This window comes from Arctopsyche grandis, chromosome 13 (assembly GCF_051622035.1).
Source record: "Arctopsyche grandis isolate Sample6627 chromosome 13, ASM5162203v2, whole genome shotgun sequence".
NCBI classification, from domain to species: domain Eukaryota; kingdom Metazoa; phylum Arthropoda; class Insecta; order Trichoptera; family Hydropsychidae; genus Arctopsyche; species Arctopsyche grandis.
Window position 1 is genome coordinate 22,666,804 of NC_135367.1, and position 16,430 is coordinate 22,683,233.

The following is a 16,430-nucleotide window of genomic DNA, read 5'->3' on the forward strand; positions in this document are numbered from 1 at the left end:
ACCAAACCATAATACATACATACGTATATATAAATTTAATAAGATAGCAATTTAAACAGCTTAACTTCCGCTAGCATTTTTTCCCGAGAGATATTCCCAGTGTTTCGCAAGCTCTCTCGACACGCTTCAGATCGTTAGGATTGTTATGTTTAATGGCTAGAGATTTTGCCAGCTTTAATTGTCTGCACTCGATATAGCAGGATATCTGAAAGTTCCAATTCACAATGAGAATAACTCGGAAGGTTCAATTTTGCACAATGGAAAATGGTTAACGTCAATGTATACGAAATTAAATACGCATCACGTACCTTGACGGTCAGATTTTCAGTCTTTGCTATAAAAAGATCAGCGACTTCGTCGAAGAGTCGACCTTTTGCGTCACACCTTCGAACAGTAGCTGCCACACTACTTTCTATAACCCCATCGCTTATCGCCGGTGACCTCTCATCATAAACACTCTTGATGGCATCAATTAGCTCGACTACTTCGTCAACCTTTTCCTTATTTATGAGGTAGCGTACGGTGAAATTGTAAACCTTCAATGTGTCTAAATTGTGCTCCTTAATAATCCTAATAAAACAAATAGACATCATTTATATGAGGACGTATATATATTATATATGCCTAAAAAGACCAACTCGCATTAATAATTTTTTGATATTGTTGAATATTACAATATTTAAGTCAAAAATATATATTTTTTACTATGCATTTATCGGGCCAGTTTTTTACTCTTATTAGCTAGCTTTCGATTTTTTCATCTGACGAAATTTGGGTTCTTATATTTCACTACGTTTAACCTTTTGAATGCTGACCGACGCCGATTGGCGTTTTGCCAACAAGGCCATGAGCCTGAAATACTGAGCCTGTTTTTTGAGTATGTATGTAAAAAATAAACAAGAATACTACCCGTTAAGCCTTTCCAGGTAGCATTGAACAAAAATGCATTGAACATGGGTCGTGTAATCCGTGTCAATGTTTATAAACACTGGTTTACACCGGAATTTCTGAATTTATAACCATAGCAGAATTTCTCGATGGAAATCCCTAACTGCTGAGTATTTTACATTGTAGCTTGGCATTTAGATTGTGAGCATTACATTTTAACAACAATGAAGAAGATGGAACTAGTTTTGGAAAAATACGTTCATTAATAGTTTTAACTTGATTTGTTTATTTTATATTGTTGCAAGATATATTAGAGAGTCTAAACACGCCTTTACAAAACTCGAAATTCTCGACTGTAGTTATCTAGGGTTTGTTTGGATTAGCTACAATTTTTATACCGGCTTTCTATTGGATTTCTAAATAATTCTAATTGGAAATGTTGGCGAAATTTTCAGCGCGGCGGGTTTTCAACAGAAAAGACGTCAGCACTCAAAGGTTTAAGAAGATTGGTTTACAATCTCAATATTATTTTTTAATGATTTTAAATTGCTTCATGGGATGTTCTAAGAGGAGCGCTCATTGCTCGTGAGTGAGATCAAACGATACGCTAGAGAAGGAATCTCAAATCTTCATCTCGCTCTTGCATCATGCATACGGTAATGAACAGCAATTTTTAACTGAATTCAAAATCATTTACCCCTCGAATTAGTACGTTTAGACAGCGGCGGTTTAACATATTGTTGCGTGGACGTGAAGAGGGGGCTTCCAGAATCGGAGAGAAAGACGCAGGAGTATTGTAGAGTCGTTTATTCGTCTCAACAACTATTGGTCGATGAGTCAGGCGATCCCATTGGCCGATGCATACGGCTCATTCATTCGTAGAGGCCATTTTGGCGGGAACGAAAGATCAGGTGATCTGCGCTAGTAAACCATCGGTTCACGAGCGCCACTCACCTAATCTCTTACGTTGCTTTGGGCCCCCGAATCTTGGGGACCCCAAAATGGGCCTTTGCTACCAAAATTTACAACTTACAAATTATTATCATTGTCCACAATACGTTCGAAAGCAAAGAATAAATTAAATTAATACCTATTTTACTATTTACTAGTTTAAATTGTACCTATTTTATTCCAAAAACTGTTAGTGTTTGAAATACATATAGTAAATAAATATGGTTTTGTAAAATCCTAATGAAAAACCATATACTAAAAAACATGATAAAAAACGATGTTAGCCTTTTTTTTACTGAATTGGGGGCCTCAGATTTCGAATGCGCCTAGGGCCCCCCATTTATTTGATCCGCCACTGCGTTTAGGTAATAAAAAATATATATTGAGATAGAAAACAATTGAAGTATAGAAGAGGCTTGTAAATCAATCATTGTAGACGTAGTGAAGCATAAAACTGGCTCAATAAAAGCATAATAAAAAAAACCTGTAAAAATTGCACATTTTTTAAATCGCTCATATGTCATAAACGAGAGCAAATCAACAAAAATCATTGTTATATTCATATTCAGTGCGTCAAACCACGTAAAGATTATTGATTAGTCTCTGATCTGGTAATTATTTTTGCTGCTCATTTTATGTCTATTATACAAATAAGTTCAATAAGCTTTTGAATGTTGAAAAATTAATAATGTGGGTTGGTCTCATTAAGCAGAGCTATGTTTATAAAATATGTATCGGTTCTAACTTTACGACAGTTCCGAACGATTTCTTAACATTAACGTCGGCGATCAGTAATAGCACGCATACTTGAATCTTTTGCATGTAAGTACCGAAGAGGGTCGGAACGAAGCACTTATCGTTGACAACTTCGTCAGGATTTGCGACAAAAGTGACTACATCTTTGATCATTTTCTCTGTTAAAGTGTTGGCCATTTCGCACACGTTTAAGTAAGCCACCAAGTCAATCTGTCTGACGAATGTATTGATATGTTTCTCTAAAGAAGCCGCGTCCATTTTCAGCTGAAGACAGCTACTGGCCGTATTTTCTGAAACGTTATATTAACATCAATAGAAATGGTACTAGTTTCTATGATGCACAGTGTGTTTACATACCAGTAATGCTCGTCTTCCTAGGCACGTGCTGAAGATGCCCTTTGGCGTGTGCCAAATGATGACTTCGACTGTGAAGTAAATTGATGTGTGGAGACTGCGTCGGCTTTGTGTACATGTTCACGCAAGTGATGGCCGCTCGGACGTGGTCACCGATGCCGGTCTGCAGTAAGTGCAAGGTCTCCAAGCAACCTCTCTTCTCCAAAATGCGACATCCGTACATCAGATATGTCTAAATTGAAATTAAGTTATACATAAAAACGATCACTATTATTTATATAGATAAAGTTTTTAGTCTGAACAGCAATTTTTACGACTGGCATCACTGCTTTCCTGGCTCTAATATGAATACGATATATTGCAATGTAATAAGTAACTGATTGTCATAAGTTGTAGCGAGTAGCAAACTTCATCCAGAGAGATGTAATAAGAATAGAGGGACCCTTACGAATAAATAATTGTTGTCAATTTTACGCGGTACGTCTCTATAAATATGCTACATCGCACGGAATACAATCGGATCAATTTACTTATAAAAATGTATCCCATGTTGTTTATTGTGCAATTTTTACCAATGTTTGCCCATCTTGCGAGTAATATAAACAAACGGAGAAGTTTTCATCGGACATACGTCGAGCACCAAGCGTCAAATACGACTGATGCTAAAATGATTTAGATCTGTCCGTGGACAGAATGTCACTTGACAACAAAAGAACACCTAAAGCCACTTCTATTAACCTTTCCACCGCGTACGACTACTATACATGTCCTAGCGAACATGCCCTCAGCGCGTGAGACACGCATTGATGTCTTGGAAGTTCCAACCTGTATAAGAGCCGTCTATTGTGTTAAAATTTTATAACTTGGTTGAAAATATTACTAAATGTATACTTTACCAAATTCAATAGATGGCAGTAGTCAAAAAAAAAAATATATAGGTTGTAAAATTCAAAAAAATATTACAACCTATATTTATAGTCGAAAACACGATAACAAAATCCGCAAAAAAGCAGCCGCAGGGCATGTTCGCTAAATTTGGTGACGCGAGCAAAGGGTTAATATTACATTTCTCTGGCTTCATCAGTTTGGCATCTCTCTTGTAGCACCACTGACGCATTCGTAAGAGTGGCTGCACTGATGCATGCTTAAGAGTGGCAACACAGACCAACCAAGTCGTAATAAATGCTTGTTTAGTGATTGTTTCTATTATGGTTATTAATTACTAGTGTTGTACCCTATGACATATCATCGCATGGGTGTTGGCATATTAAGTTATAAAATAAAAAAAATAATTAAAAGAAATGTGTCGTCAAATGATCCCCACGCGGTCGAATTTTTTTCAAATACCTTTTAAATATACTTATATTTAATTGTTTAATATGAAAAAGAAATGATAAAAACTACCTACCTACCTATGTACATATAAACAATATAAAACACCGATAGAAAAATCAATTAATTAATTAATTAAATATATTTTCAGTAGATGGCGGTAAATTCTCTGCCAAGCGGAAACATTAGTAGAGATCAGTATATATAGAAGTTTTTCTATTTTGTTATTGATTCGTATATACGTTTTGGCAGTGGTTTAGCTGTGATGTACATATGTATGTCGAATCAAAACGACTATTATAGTACGGCGAGTGTTATCTCAGACTGACAGATAGACAGAATAGCGATATTATATATTTGATATGATGATAACGAATGGACTTAACGTATTTATATGACATTATTAGACTGTATTCGTTGGGGGGGGGGGGTGGCTTCATGTTGAGGGCTTTAAGGGTCAAATTTCTTGACCTTTAAAGCGGGGTTAGGGCCGGGCCGCACCGTGCAACTTTGTCGGCCGACTAGTCGCGCGACACGAAAAAATGTATGGAAATGTGTGCGACAAACAAGTTGACGGGTGCGGCATGTCCTATCTACCTGCATGCATTGGTCTGGTCGCCCTCAACCAAGTTGTTCGCGAGTTGAGCAGTGCGGCCCGGCCCTTAGATGACATTATTAAACTGAGGTTTATTTTTAATTATATACAGTTCAAACTAGGTTAACGTGTTTAGGAAACGTAACCACATAAAAGTAATCTACGTTAATTTATTTTTTCATTTACAGGTAATAGGAGAAATTATTTACCGTTTAAATTGCATGTATGTACTTACAGTCCAAATCTTCCAAGTGTTATCTATATCGTGCATGACTTTTAACAGAATATCAATATCATTCCCTTTTATATACTTTAAAAATATATGCTCGATGAAGATGTCCTTGTCGACATTGGAGTCATGGCAGTACTGAAGAGCTTCGGATAATTTTCCATATTTCAAATAGAAGTTGATTGTTGCGTTTGGAGAGCCGTAATTCATCAGGTAAAATAAACACTCGTTGTAAAAGAACGGCTCCATACTCCGCTTGAACTCATACTTGTCGACTTTCTCGGCCTTCTTCATAGCAATCGGTAACTTCCACTTGAATTGAGAATTGGTGACAAAATCGCTGAAGTCGCCTTCCTTAATTTTGGACACTCTTGATAGAGCGTGCATTACGTTGATCGCCGGCTCGGACATTTTTATTTTCTTGGCAGTCGGAGACAATGGGGACATATTTCCAACTTGGTTCTGAAATAAGCAATACATTGAACACCATATAAGTACGCATGAGACCTAATATACAAACTTGTTCAGATCGAGACCTTGATCGTTTCGGCCTCCTTCAAGATTTGATCGTTCATCGTGTAGCTCGTCAGCTCAAGCAACGACACGATCTCGTCCAAGAGTGACGGAATGTTCTTGCTCTTGTACAGGTCGAATTGAGTGGCCGAGGTGTTCATATCCGATTTGCGACTTTGCCATTTGATCTGTTTCTCTGACGGAGACGTAGCAGCTTTCGGTGCGTCTACTATAATGTTCGGCATGTACGAAGTCAGACCAGCTTTGAAACAGAGGGCGAACTTCTGACGAGCCTGGTCGAAGCAGCCGGCCCTCAGACATGATTTTCCCCACGCCGCTAATACTCCGACCTTGGGCAAGTTGAACTTGGTGGATATATCCAGAGCCAGTTCGAACTTTTCAGTTGTTAAAAGTCGACGAATATAATGAGCTGAGGATGAGAAATATACATGAAAATACCTATCACTTATGCATTAATGATTTGAATGTATAATTACTGTCTATTAAGTCGACTTCCGGCATCATAGACTGGCATCCTTGAGTCGCCAGTTGTGTGAGAGCATCGGTGTTAGCCAGCTGACGTTCCGTATGAGCCAAAGCTGTCTCCGTCCTAGATATCGTTGCACCTAATAGCGATCTTGTGTACAAAACTGCACACGATAGTAAAAGTGCACGTCGCATATGCATCAATTCCAACACTCCCTCGTCAGTCTCACTAGCAATCCGCGTCAATTCAATTCCTTTATCTAACAAAAATCTAAAAAATATCACACATTACTATCGTAGAATAGTGAAATTTTACATTCCGTGTATGTATATTCGCATGATTGTACCTCGGATAATCGACATTAACTGTGTGCAATTTCATGATGGTTAAGCAAAGGTTCACATTCGGGGAAAACTCATATATGAATTCCCGTCTAATTTCTTCGTTGAGCACATGATCAGCCGTCAGACACCATTCCAATGAAGGTGTATCACTTTTGATTGAACTACTACCGGCTAAAGTATGAGCACGGTCTTGTTGGTCGAATTCGGCCTTCTTCACGGTCTGGATGTAGCATTCGTCGCAAACTCTCACTTTGAGGTTGGTATAGAATTCTGAAGCCTAAAAAGAGCAGTTTCAAACATTAATCAACACAGAGGTACCGTTTCCCAGTATGTCACTCAAGCTTTGCAGCGTAGATGTAATTTAAAACATGTAATTGTAGGAACGTAGTACAACTTATACGATCCTGAATCGCATTCCTGTACGAGCATGCAGATCCAACCTCGCCTGAAATTATCTTCACTCATACAAGGGCAAAGACACAATTCGACTCGCTCCATATTAACGATCTGCTAGTGCTTAGATATGTATAATACAACCGAACCTAACCTGACTAAAGCATATTATATGATAGTAATTACCAGTTGTAGCTTTTGCCTGGAACAAGAGTAGCACACTATTCTGCCGCACCGTCGGCAATGATGCCGTCTGACAATGATGGAGAATATCGTAGTCTTGCAGACCATGCATGAACTGGTCTGATTGTTCGGCACCCAATCCTCTCTTGACGGAATCGCTTCCGGCATTACAAAAGCGATAGGATTCCCAACCAGATTAATGGAATCGATCGACTGCAGCATCTCTTCTTTGGATGCGGGAGAGGTGTTACTCTTTGTCTTCGACGACTTCAAATCCAGAGCTTTCGATGCGTACAACTTCAACAGGGCATCAATTGCATTGATCGATATTGGTATCGTGTTGATCAGATACATGTTATAATACAAATTGTCGCCAATGGGATCAGGTTTTATGTATGTTTTGATTTTACTCAGCAGCCTAGTCAGTTTTTCGAACTTGGCGTTCATCAGGTATTGCTCTACGATGAGGAGCGGTTTGTGGACCAGATCCCAAAATAGCGGCCTGTCGCCCGGGTCCATCGCCAACAGACACTGGATGCCGACCCAAGTGCTGTGGAATTGCGAGGGGTTCGGAGCGTACTGGAGCAGAAATTTGACTACTACCGTCATCGTCTCCAAGTCCCTCATTTTGAACAGGTTCTCTTTGCAGATGTTGATCGAATCGTTCGAGGGCAACTCTAGCAGCAACGTGTTCAAGTTTATCGTCATCAACTGAACGGAACTCAGAATCACTTGTTTGACCAAACTGGTAATGACCAGGTTTTTGACATTTTCAGATACTTCGTGTAAATGCGTCCACTGAAGACACAGTTCATACTGAAAATAAAAACCGTAGATTTGTATACCGGACAAATATATGTAGGTAAGTACATTAGATAAACGATAAATATATACATATGTAGATTACCTCGGTAACATCCATCAACACTTGAAGAACGAGCTCCGGATCGTCAACTGACGTCTTATAAACTTGATACCATGTCGTATCACCTAAATATTTTGATATCTGAAAAATGAATTGAATTCATAGAATATGTTTTATTAAGTTTGTTTCAGGAATGGATTCGAGTAAAAATCTACAATATGTCACAATAAATTTAAGGCCATTATCATATCAAAGCGACTGAAAAAATAATGTATAGATCTATTCCCAGCATACACAACATAATAGAACATAACAAACCTTTTCATATAATGGAATAGAATTAATCCACTTTTTACATTCAGCCCTCTGTGCATCGACAAGTCCGGAAAATTGATTATAATAAAATTGTAAAACTTGCATGACCCCTTCGTAATTCCAAAACTTCAAGCATTCAAATATGTAACTAGTCCTCAACTCCTCGTTGGAGATCATCAAATAGTACGTCCAATTGTTGTCGTCGTCCTCGCGCGCGCACAGCTTCATCAGAATATAATCCTTGAGATAGACGAGACACTTGTTGACCAGCAGACGTTCCGGCAGCGCGTCTATGACTTTCAAACACTGGTGCAGATCATCCACCTGGATCAGTCTCTTCAAGTGAAGATACACCCTGTCGAAATCAAAGTCCGTCTGTAGCCCGGCTATCGACTTGTTGCCGCTGTACATATCTTTCAAAACGTCGAATCTATCCTGTTTCAGATAGTTGTCCAAGAACTTCATTCTGGACCGTTGCGACTCTTGCTCGGACGTATCAGAATGGATCCTCTTCAACAGACTGGCCACAACCCAATTGTGGACATGGATGTACGTCAATATTTCAACACTCGGCGCAGCTAAAATGACTTCTTCTATTGTAGAAATATCCCTTTTATCGTTTCTTCCATCCAACAGTTGGATTAATCCATCAAAACTGTCCATTTTGTCTAATTTTTCAAATGAGCATTTAATCGGAGGACAATAGTTGAGTACGATCTTGTGAATAATATTGATCCCGAGCTTTTTACACACTGGTTCTATATTTTCAACAGATACACTTTTTTCAGTCATTAGAAATCCTATTATATCGTGTATTTTTAATTCCAATAGATCAAAGTTGACTTCAGCTTCATTTTGAACTTCGTCACTGCCTAGACTTAAAAGCGTGGAAATATTCTGAATGTACGTAAACAACGATCTCAAATAGCTAAGATCGCTCTTTTCATGATAAGAGCTAACATTCGGTGAACGAGTTGAATCATAATCAAAAGCGGAATTGATCAACAATTTCCTCAACTTAACAGTAGAGTCCACTAATAAGTCGCAATCTGAAATTGAAGCGATATTGCTGTTGTTCAATTCTACATACAACTTAGAAATATCCTTTTGGCAAGATCTAAAATGAACATAATCTTTATGTCTAAATGGAATCTTTTCGTTACTGAGAAGGTCGCATACTCCCAAAGTTTTCATTGTGGTCGTTAAATCGTCCGTCGAATCCCTATCGAACTTGTCGTACAAAATATCAATGACGTTTCTCATGAAAATGGTAAAACTGTTGTGTTTGCCGTTGAAGTCTCCGTTGATCTCGTGGCACTTTCCTTCGGCGATGTTGATCACGGATAGGGTTATATCTCGGTTGACGCCGGTAGACACAAGCAGGTCTATGATGGTGACGATGGGAGAATTTACATTCTCGTAGACTTGGAGCTGAGGAAATGTCTGTATCAGGTCGAGCAGTTGGTAGTTGTATGGCTGTTTCTGCTTGTCGATGAAGTTTTCGAGCTGGGCGATTATGGTCGTCGTCGAAGTGGATGCGCTGTTGGCCGCCAGATGCTCTGAAATTATTGCCGTGTCCTTGACGTGCGATGTGATGGCTGCGAATTGCTCCGTGTAAGATATCTCAGCGAATATGTCACTGTCGGTCAGATCGTACACCTAAAATTTTACGTCTTATTTAATTTCAGTTCAAATAACATGCCTGTTGGTTAATTTCTTTGTATATAGTACATATGGGCAGAAAGTTTTTGATTATTTTAAATCCATTATTTGATTATTCAACCTAAGCAACTAGAAAATGTTCCTAATTCCGAATTATTTTAATATCGTTCATGTATGTAGTTACTATGTTTTCGTTGAACATTCACAAACCAACGATTTTTATTTGTATTGTATGTACTTTTACATTTAATTTTAAGCATAAAATTTATTATATAAAATAAGGATAATATTAAGAAAGTTTAAACCACATGCACAGCGTTACCCGAGTTTATAAGTATTACTGTTTAAGGTCTATTCATACTGGCACAGCACAGGCCAGCAACTGCACGTAAACATCAGTACGAAAAGTATTCTTTGGTACATTCTAAATGGACATATTCATATGTTGCGTAATCAGCAGTAACCGACACGGTCTATTCATATTATACAGCAGCACATGTCACCGTAACGTATCAAGCAAACCCGGTTTTCTTTAGCCACTGTGGAAATATTCGCGCACAACGTGACGTCATAGTAGCGAGTGCACGCGTACTTACGAAAGTGCGCATGCGCATTAGATTCTGTTCTGAACGTGTGCTGCTGTATAGTATGAATATGTCGTCTTTTCCGTGCACGTGCCGTGGTGTTACCTTGCAGTGCTTAGTAATATTATTAGACCTTTATATGTATTTCTTAGAATCAGCAATGTATTTTTATATACTCAGGTAAAGCTGCATGTATCTGCTAATATAAAATAACTAGTGTTGTACCTGATGACATATCATCGCATCGGTGTTGGCATATTAAGTTATTAAATAAAAAAAAATTAAAAGAAATGTGTCGTCGGTCACATGTTCGATCCCCACGTGGTCGAATTTTTTTCAAATACCTTTTAAATATATTTATATTTAATTGTTTAATATGAAAAAGAAATGATAAAAACTACCTACATATAAACAATATAAAACACCGATAGAAAAATCAATTAATTAATTAAATATATTTTCAATAGATGGCGGTAAATTATCTGCCAAGCGGAAACATTAGTAGCGATCAGTATATATAGGAGTTTTTTTATTATTTTGTTATTGTATTCGTATATACGTTTTGGCAGTGGTTTAGCTGTGACGTACATATGTATTATATATCGAATCGAAACGACTATTATAGTATGGCGGGTGTTATCTCAGACAGACAGACATACAGGCGGAATAGCGATATTATATATGATATTATTTGTAGGTAAAAGTTTCGTACTTCAATAATTTTATATGCTTTAGAAAAATCATTGGATTCCAAAGAAAGGGCGATCATAGTATCCGGCGATGATAACATTAAACTCATAAAATCAGGCTCTAAGATCTCACACTTGTGGCGCAAATCTACAATGCAAATAAATAATATTTATATAATAATAGTAATTGAATATAAAAATAAAGTAGTATTGTAGAATACAATATGATCATACCTATAACTTTATTTTTCTTAGACAGCGAAAATAAATTTTCATTGTACGACTTTGACCGTCGTTTTCTAAGTTTGTTGCTATTTTTCTTGCGTGACGGCGAATTGTACAAGTTCTCCTCTTCGCTGCTTAAATCTATAAGGCTATTGTAAAGACTGGGCATGCTGATAGAGTCCCAATTCTCAACCTTCATGTTGGTCATCAATTGCCACTTCCAAATGGCATTCGTAACGTAACTTTGCAACTGATTGAAATCTTCCAAATCGACATTATTCAACTCTCCGCTGTTTATCTTCAAACCATCGTGCAACTTCGTCAAGCAATCTTTCAACATATGCAATATATCTTTAACCAAGTCCGACTTGCACATGAACCCTTGATAGTCCGTAAGAAGCTTCGTCTTCTTCGCATCCTGTATGAAATATGAATTATCCGAGTACACAGCCGACTTGGCAGTTCGTTTGCAATCTTCGTTGGAAAAGTATTCGTAACGAAGAAACAAACACGCGAATATATTCTTCAACACTTCGATGCGAAACTTGACTGGTTGCACGTTCAATATCATCAGTTTGATTTCGTCCAAGTTGGATAGTGGATTTTGCTGTTCAGCTTCGGTATGCGGATTCGAATTCAGTATTATAATATCTATGACTGATGTGATGATGCAGTATGCGTTGTAAGTCATGATGTCCCAATGCTTGTGCGGCTCGAACTTCTCTTTGGAGTCTTTGATCTTCATCAGCAGCTCGGTGTTGAGATTGAGCGCTTGCTTGACTTTGAACCGGTCCAATTGGGACAGGTCGCACATTTTGGATATGACCGAGAGTGCGCTGTGATTCTTCATCACTTCGCACCAACCAAGAAAGTGTTTCTTTTTAGAATTGTTAATGCAAAATGAGAAAAGGTTCAGCTCTCTGTATATTTCATTGAAATACACAAACAGATTATCTTCACAATTTTGATAATCTATGAAAGAAAAAAAAGCTTTGAGCCGTTCTAATGCAACTAATGGACTTTTATTTTGAGAGTTCATGAAATTTATTAAAGTCAACTGCCACACTTTTTGGGTAATGTTATCGGAATACACCGGTAGATCATTGTTACTTTCTAACAAAGTGCTGAAGTGTGAAATACTTTCTAAAAGCCAATGCTTTTTAAAGCCGAAACATAGTTCTATCATTAAATCGGGATTCAGCGGCCAAGACATCAACGACGGATGCTCTTTCTCATACTCCATTAAAGCTGTAATCATACACTGAGTATTTTGACCTAAAACGCTCAAATACAATTCCTTTCCGTATCCGACTGATTTAATGGCATATACTTTAGATATAATTTTATCTATAGTATCTTTGTCATAGTTATTAAAATCCCATTCTGATATTACAGACAGAGAGCAGTCTACGATGTGTCTTTTGTTGACTGTAGCATCATCATTCAACGACTCCGACATAAGCATCAACTCCTCGATGATTACATGCTGAAGCGATTCCTCATTTTCATATGTATTATAGTATATTGAAGTTTTCAACTTGTTCAAAATCTGCATTATGGCAACAGGGTGTACGGATAGATTTCGTTCAATGAAATTGATGCAACTGGGGGAGAGTTTTTCTAGGATCGTATTGTTCGGATGATACTCAAAATACGCTAATATTTCCTGGAAACAATAAAACCAATGCAGTTTATTTACATTGCATGATATAAAAGTGGCGATATATGTAGGTAAACATTATAATATTTACATTATTGAATTGGGAGTTCAAAAGGCATGTTACTATCAACAAATTTTGACAACATAAATAATAATTAAGCAAAAGTTTGCAATCGTTAATTGTTAAAAAAAATGTAAACAAATTAATTATTTGACTCACTTTAGATAATAAAAAAAAATGAAAGCATTACATCACGATGGAATGAAAAAAAAATCGAAGTATTGTAATTAAATTATAAAACAATAAAAAATTTACTTACATCGGAGATCTCATCTGTGAGGTGATTGCATAAGGATAATAAATATTTGATTTCGTCGTAAGTTGACGGTGACATTTTGATGTGATGTGGTGTGTCTACTGTCAATGTCAAAGTCTAACCATACAATATAACATTGTGTGAATGTAGTGTGATACAAAGTAATTGCAGATCGCAAAATGTCAACTTGCAAAGATTTGCAAAAACAATTTAGAAAGGCTTAAACTTGCATTGATATGTGTTAAATTTGAGAAATGGTAGAGGGCAATAACACCATTCAATTCGGATAAGATATGAAACGACACTAAACAAAACACTGTCATCTGTCAGCTGATAAGTACTTGGCCACAGTAGAACGAAAATTCCTTCCTTATCTTATTGTTTTATTTAATCATAGAATAAAACATTTAAACCAGATTGGTCGTGCAACTGAACCTAAAATAGTATTAAATGCACCGTTTTCCTTTTTATATTTATAGTTGAAACGTTTCCCCAAAATAAAAACTTTTATCTATTTCTCTAAATTAATATTTGCTTAGGGCCGGGCCGCACCGTACAACTTTGTCGGTTGACTAGTTGCGCGACACAAAAAAATGTATGGAAATGTGTGCGACAAACAAGTTGACGGGTGTGGCATGTCCCATCTACCAGCATGCATTGGTCTGGTCGCCTTCAACCAAGTCACATGGTGCGGCCCGACCATTAGCCAGTGTTCAATACGGTGAGGTGATTTTTCCGCACAAAGCTATCTCGCACACGTCACTTAAATCTCGATCACTGAATATCTGGCAACCGAAATTTTATCCATCGAGAGTAACCCACGTGAACTATCATACTAAAGGTCTGTTCATAACTATCCAGCACAACCCGTATCCTGCAGGTGTCCTGCAAGTGCGGATAGTATTCTTTGGTACATTATATGGACGTATTCATACTCCAATCGCGCATGCGCATTTACGCATTCATGCGCGTCCATATAGAATGTACTAAAGAATACTACCCGCACTTGCAGGACACCTGCAGGATACGGGTCGTGCTGGATAGTTATGAACAAACCTTAACGAGTACTCAAATGCCAGATATTCTGTATTCGAAAATTTCGTGGCAACAATTGTCATGTGCGCGATCGCAATGAATGAAATAATTCATTTGCTGTTCAATACTATAGGGAGATGAAAATAAAAACCAACATAATTATGTATTTAAAGTCATTAAAATCTCAATCACGGAACATCTGGCACTCGAGTTCTCGTTAGTACAATATTTCGCGGTGGTAGCTTTCGATTGATGGAGTTTTTGGGTGCTAGATGTTGCTTGATCGAGATTTTAGTGACTTGCGCGTGATCGCTTTTTGCGGAATAATCACTGAATCATTTAAATTTCAAGCGTAGAATGTCAAGATAATTTTTTAGAATTATGTAGCTATATTTAGCGTTCACTTTTCCCTCAAATTCTATTGACAAATAGTTTTAATTTTCTAGTCCAAATAATGTAAAAAGTTCCTGTAAAATTCATTATTAATTGAAATGTGATTTTTATAATTAACATAAATAATGGTCGTAATTTCTCGTGTTTGGAGAGCTGTCAGTGACACATGCGATCGCACGAGGTGACTCCATATATAGGCGTCGGGCGCGGTCTGTTCTACTTATTTGCTTTTGCAATTTTTGATCAATAAAACAACATGCAGGTATTATAGTTTATTTTTTCTAACCGTTTCTAAAAAAATATGTATTTTTTCGTTTAATTTTAAGACCCAAGTCAAACTAACTTTCTTTGTCGCTCGAATGCACTTATTTTTAGTCCATACTAAGGCTATTCGGTTTCAACGAATTCACACACTTACTAATGCATATTTACTTTGCTTTAGAATCCGAACGAAGACACAGAATGGAACGACGTTTTGAGAGCTAAAGGCATTATACCACCAAAAGAAAAAGAAATAACAGAGGACGCTATAGTGTCTATGTTAGAAGACACTATCCAACAAAAACAAGAAGCAAGTCAGTGAATGCAACCAATCTATATTTCATTTAAAAAAAATCAATTTATTAAAACAATTACTATTTCTTGTTTCAGAAGAAAAACAACTATCAAATTTAGACTTGGACGAGTTGGAGGAACTAGAAGACTCTGAAGACGAAGCCGTCCTACTAGAATACAGACGGAAACGCATCGCCGAGATGAAACAACTGGCTTCGAAACCACGCTTTGGAAGCGTTCATGAGATCTCTGGCCAAGACTACGTGCAGGAAGTTAACAATGCCGGAAAAGACATATGGGTTGTCATTCACTTATACAAACAAGGGTAAGTGAATACACACAAGTGTATATATTATATGGTTACACGACAATTGGTGCAAGTCCAAAAGGTTCAACGACAAATTGTACCCGAAAATTAGTGCACTGACAAAATGTACGACCAATTGTCGCGTCCCCATATTATATACCTAAATTGCATCTGTACAATATTTCAATTGTATGTTATAGGATACCTCTATGCGCCTTACTAAATCAATACCTCAACGAACTATCACAGAAATTTCCATACACAAAATTTTTGAAAGCCGTAGCACAAACATGTATACCAAACTTCCCTGAAAAGAATCTTCCGAGCATGTTTGTGTATTTTGAAGGCGAACTTAAAAAGCAAATTGTCGGACCATTGGAGTTTAGAGGCCCTAATGTTACCGTACAAGGTATTTAAGAGCATGGAAAATGACTTTATATTATAAAACACATATACGAGATTATTTAATTAACTTTATGTATTTATTTTCAGAACTAGAATTTTTACTCGGACAAATCGGTGCCGTAGAGACAGATATCAAGAAAGACCCTAAAAAGTTAATTAAAGATAAAATGTTTTCCGATTTAGAAGAATCGATGGATTGGTAGCATAATTTGTATTATAATTTATAAAAATCGGCCAAAATTTTACATGCTTTTGGAAATAAAGGTTGCACGAATTCAAACCACATCTTTTGAATGCAGTTCATTTTTTTGATATTTTAAGATCAAAACTTGCATTGGTACAAAAGTATTTACTTAAATTAAGTTTATAACATATGCAATAAGCACGAATATA

At 37.0% G+C, this 16,430-nt stretch overlaps 2 protein-coding genes across 2 annotated transcripts; one reads left to right on the top strand and one right to left on the bottom strand.

The window, feature by feature from the left end:
- Positions 1-35: 35 nt before the first annotated feature.
- Sptz (zinc finger FYVE-type containing 26 spastizin) lies at positions 36-13,689 on the bottom strand. The gene is made up of 14 exons (XM_077445005.1): positions 13,346-13,689; positions 11,375-13,031; positions 11,164-11,288; positions 8,209-9,864; positions 7,933-8,031; positions 7,029-7,841; positions 6,452-6,726; positions 6,116-6,375; positions 5,642-6,048; positions 5,112-5,567; positions 2,953-3,181; positions 2,585-2,885; positions 309-570; positions 36-205 (listed from the first exon to the last, which is right to left on the bottom strand). The coding sequence occupies exons 1-14, from the start codon at positions 13,418-13,420 to the stop codon at positions 71-73; spliced, it is 6,750 nt and encodes a 2,249-aa protein (XP_077301131.1). The 5' UTR covers positions 13,421-13,689; the 3' UTR covers positions 36-70.
- A 1,231-nt stretch (positions 13,690-14,920) lies between these two features.
- viaf (viral IAP-associated factor) lies at positions 14,921-16,424 on the top strand. Its single transcript, XM_077444126.1, has 5 exons — positions 14,921-15,032; positions 15,213-15,345; positions 15,422-15,650; positions 15,833-16,041; positions 16,125-16,424. Exons 1-5 carry the CDS (start codon positions 15,027-15,029, stop codon positions 16,238-16,240), a joined length of 693 nt encoding a protein of 230 aa, XP_077300252.1. The 5' UTR covers positions 14,921-15,026; the 3' UTR covers positions 16,241-16,424.
- The last annotated feature ends 6 nt before the right edge of the window (positions 16,425-16,430 follow it).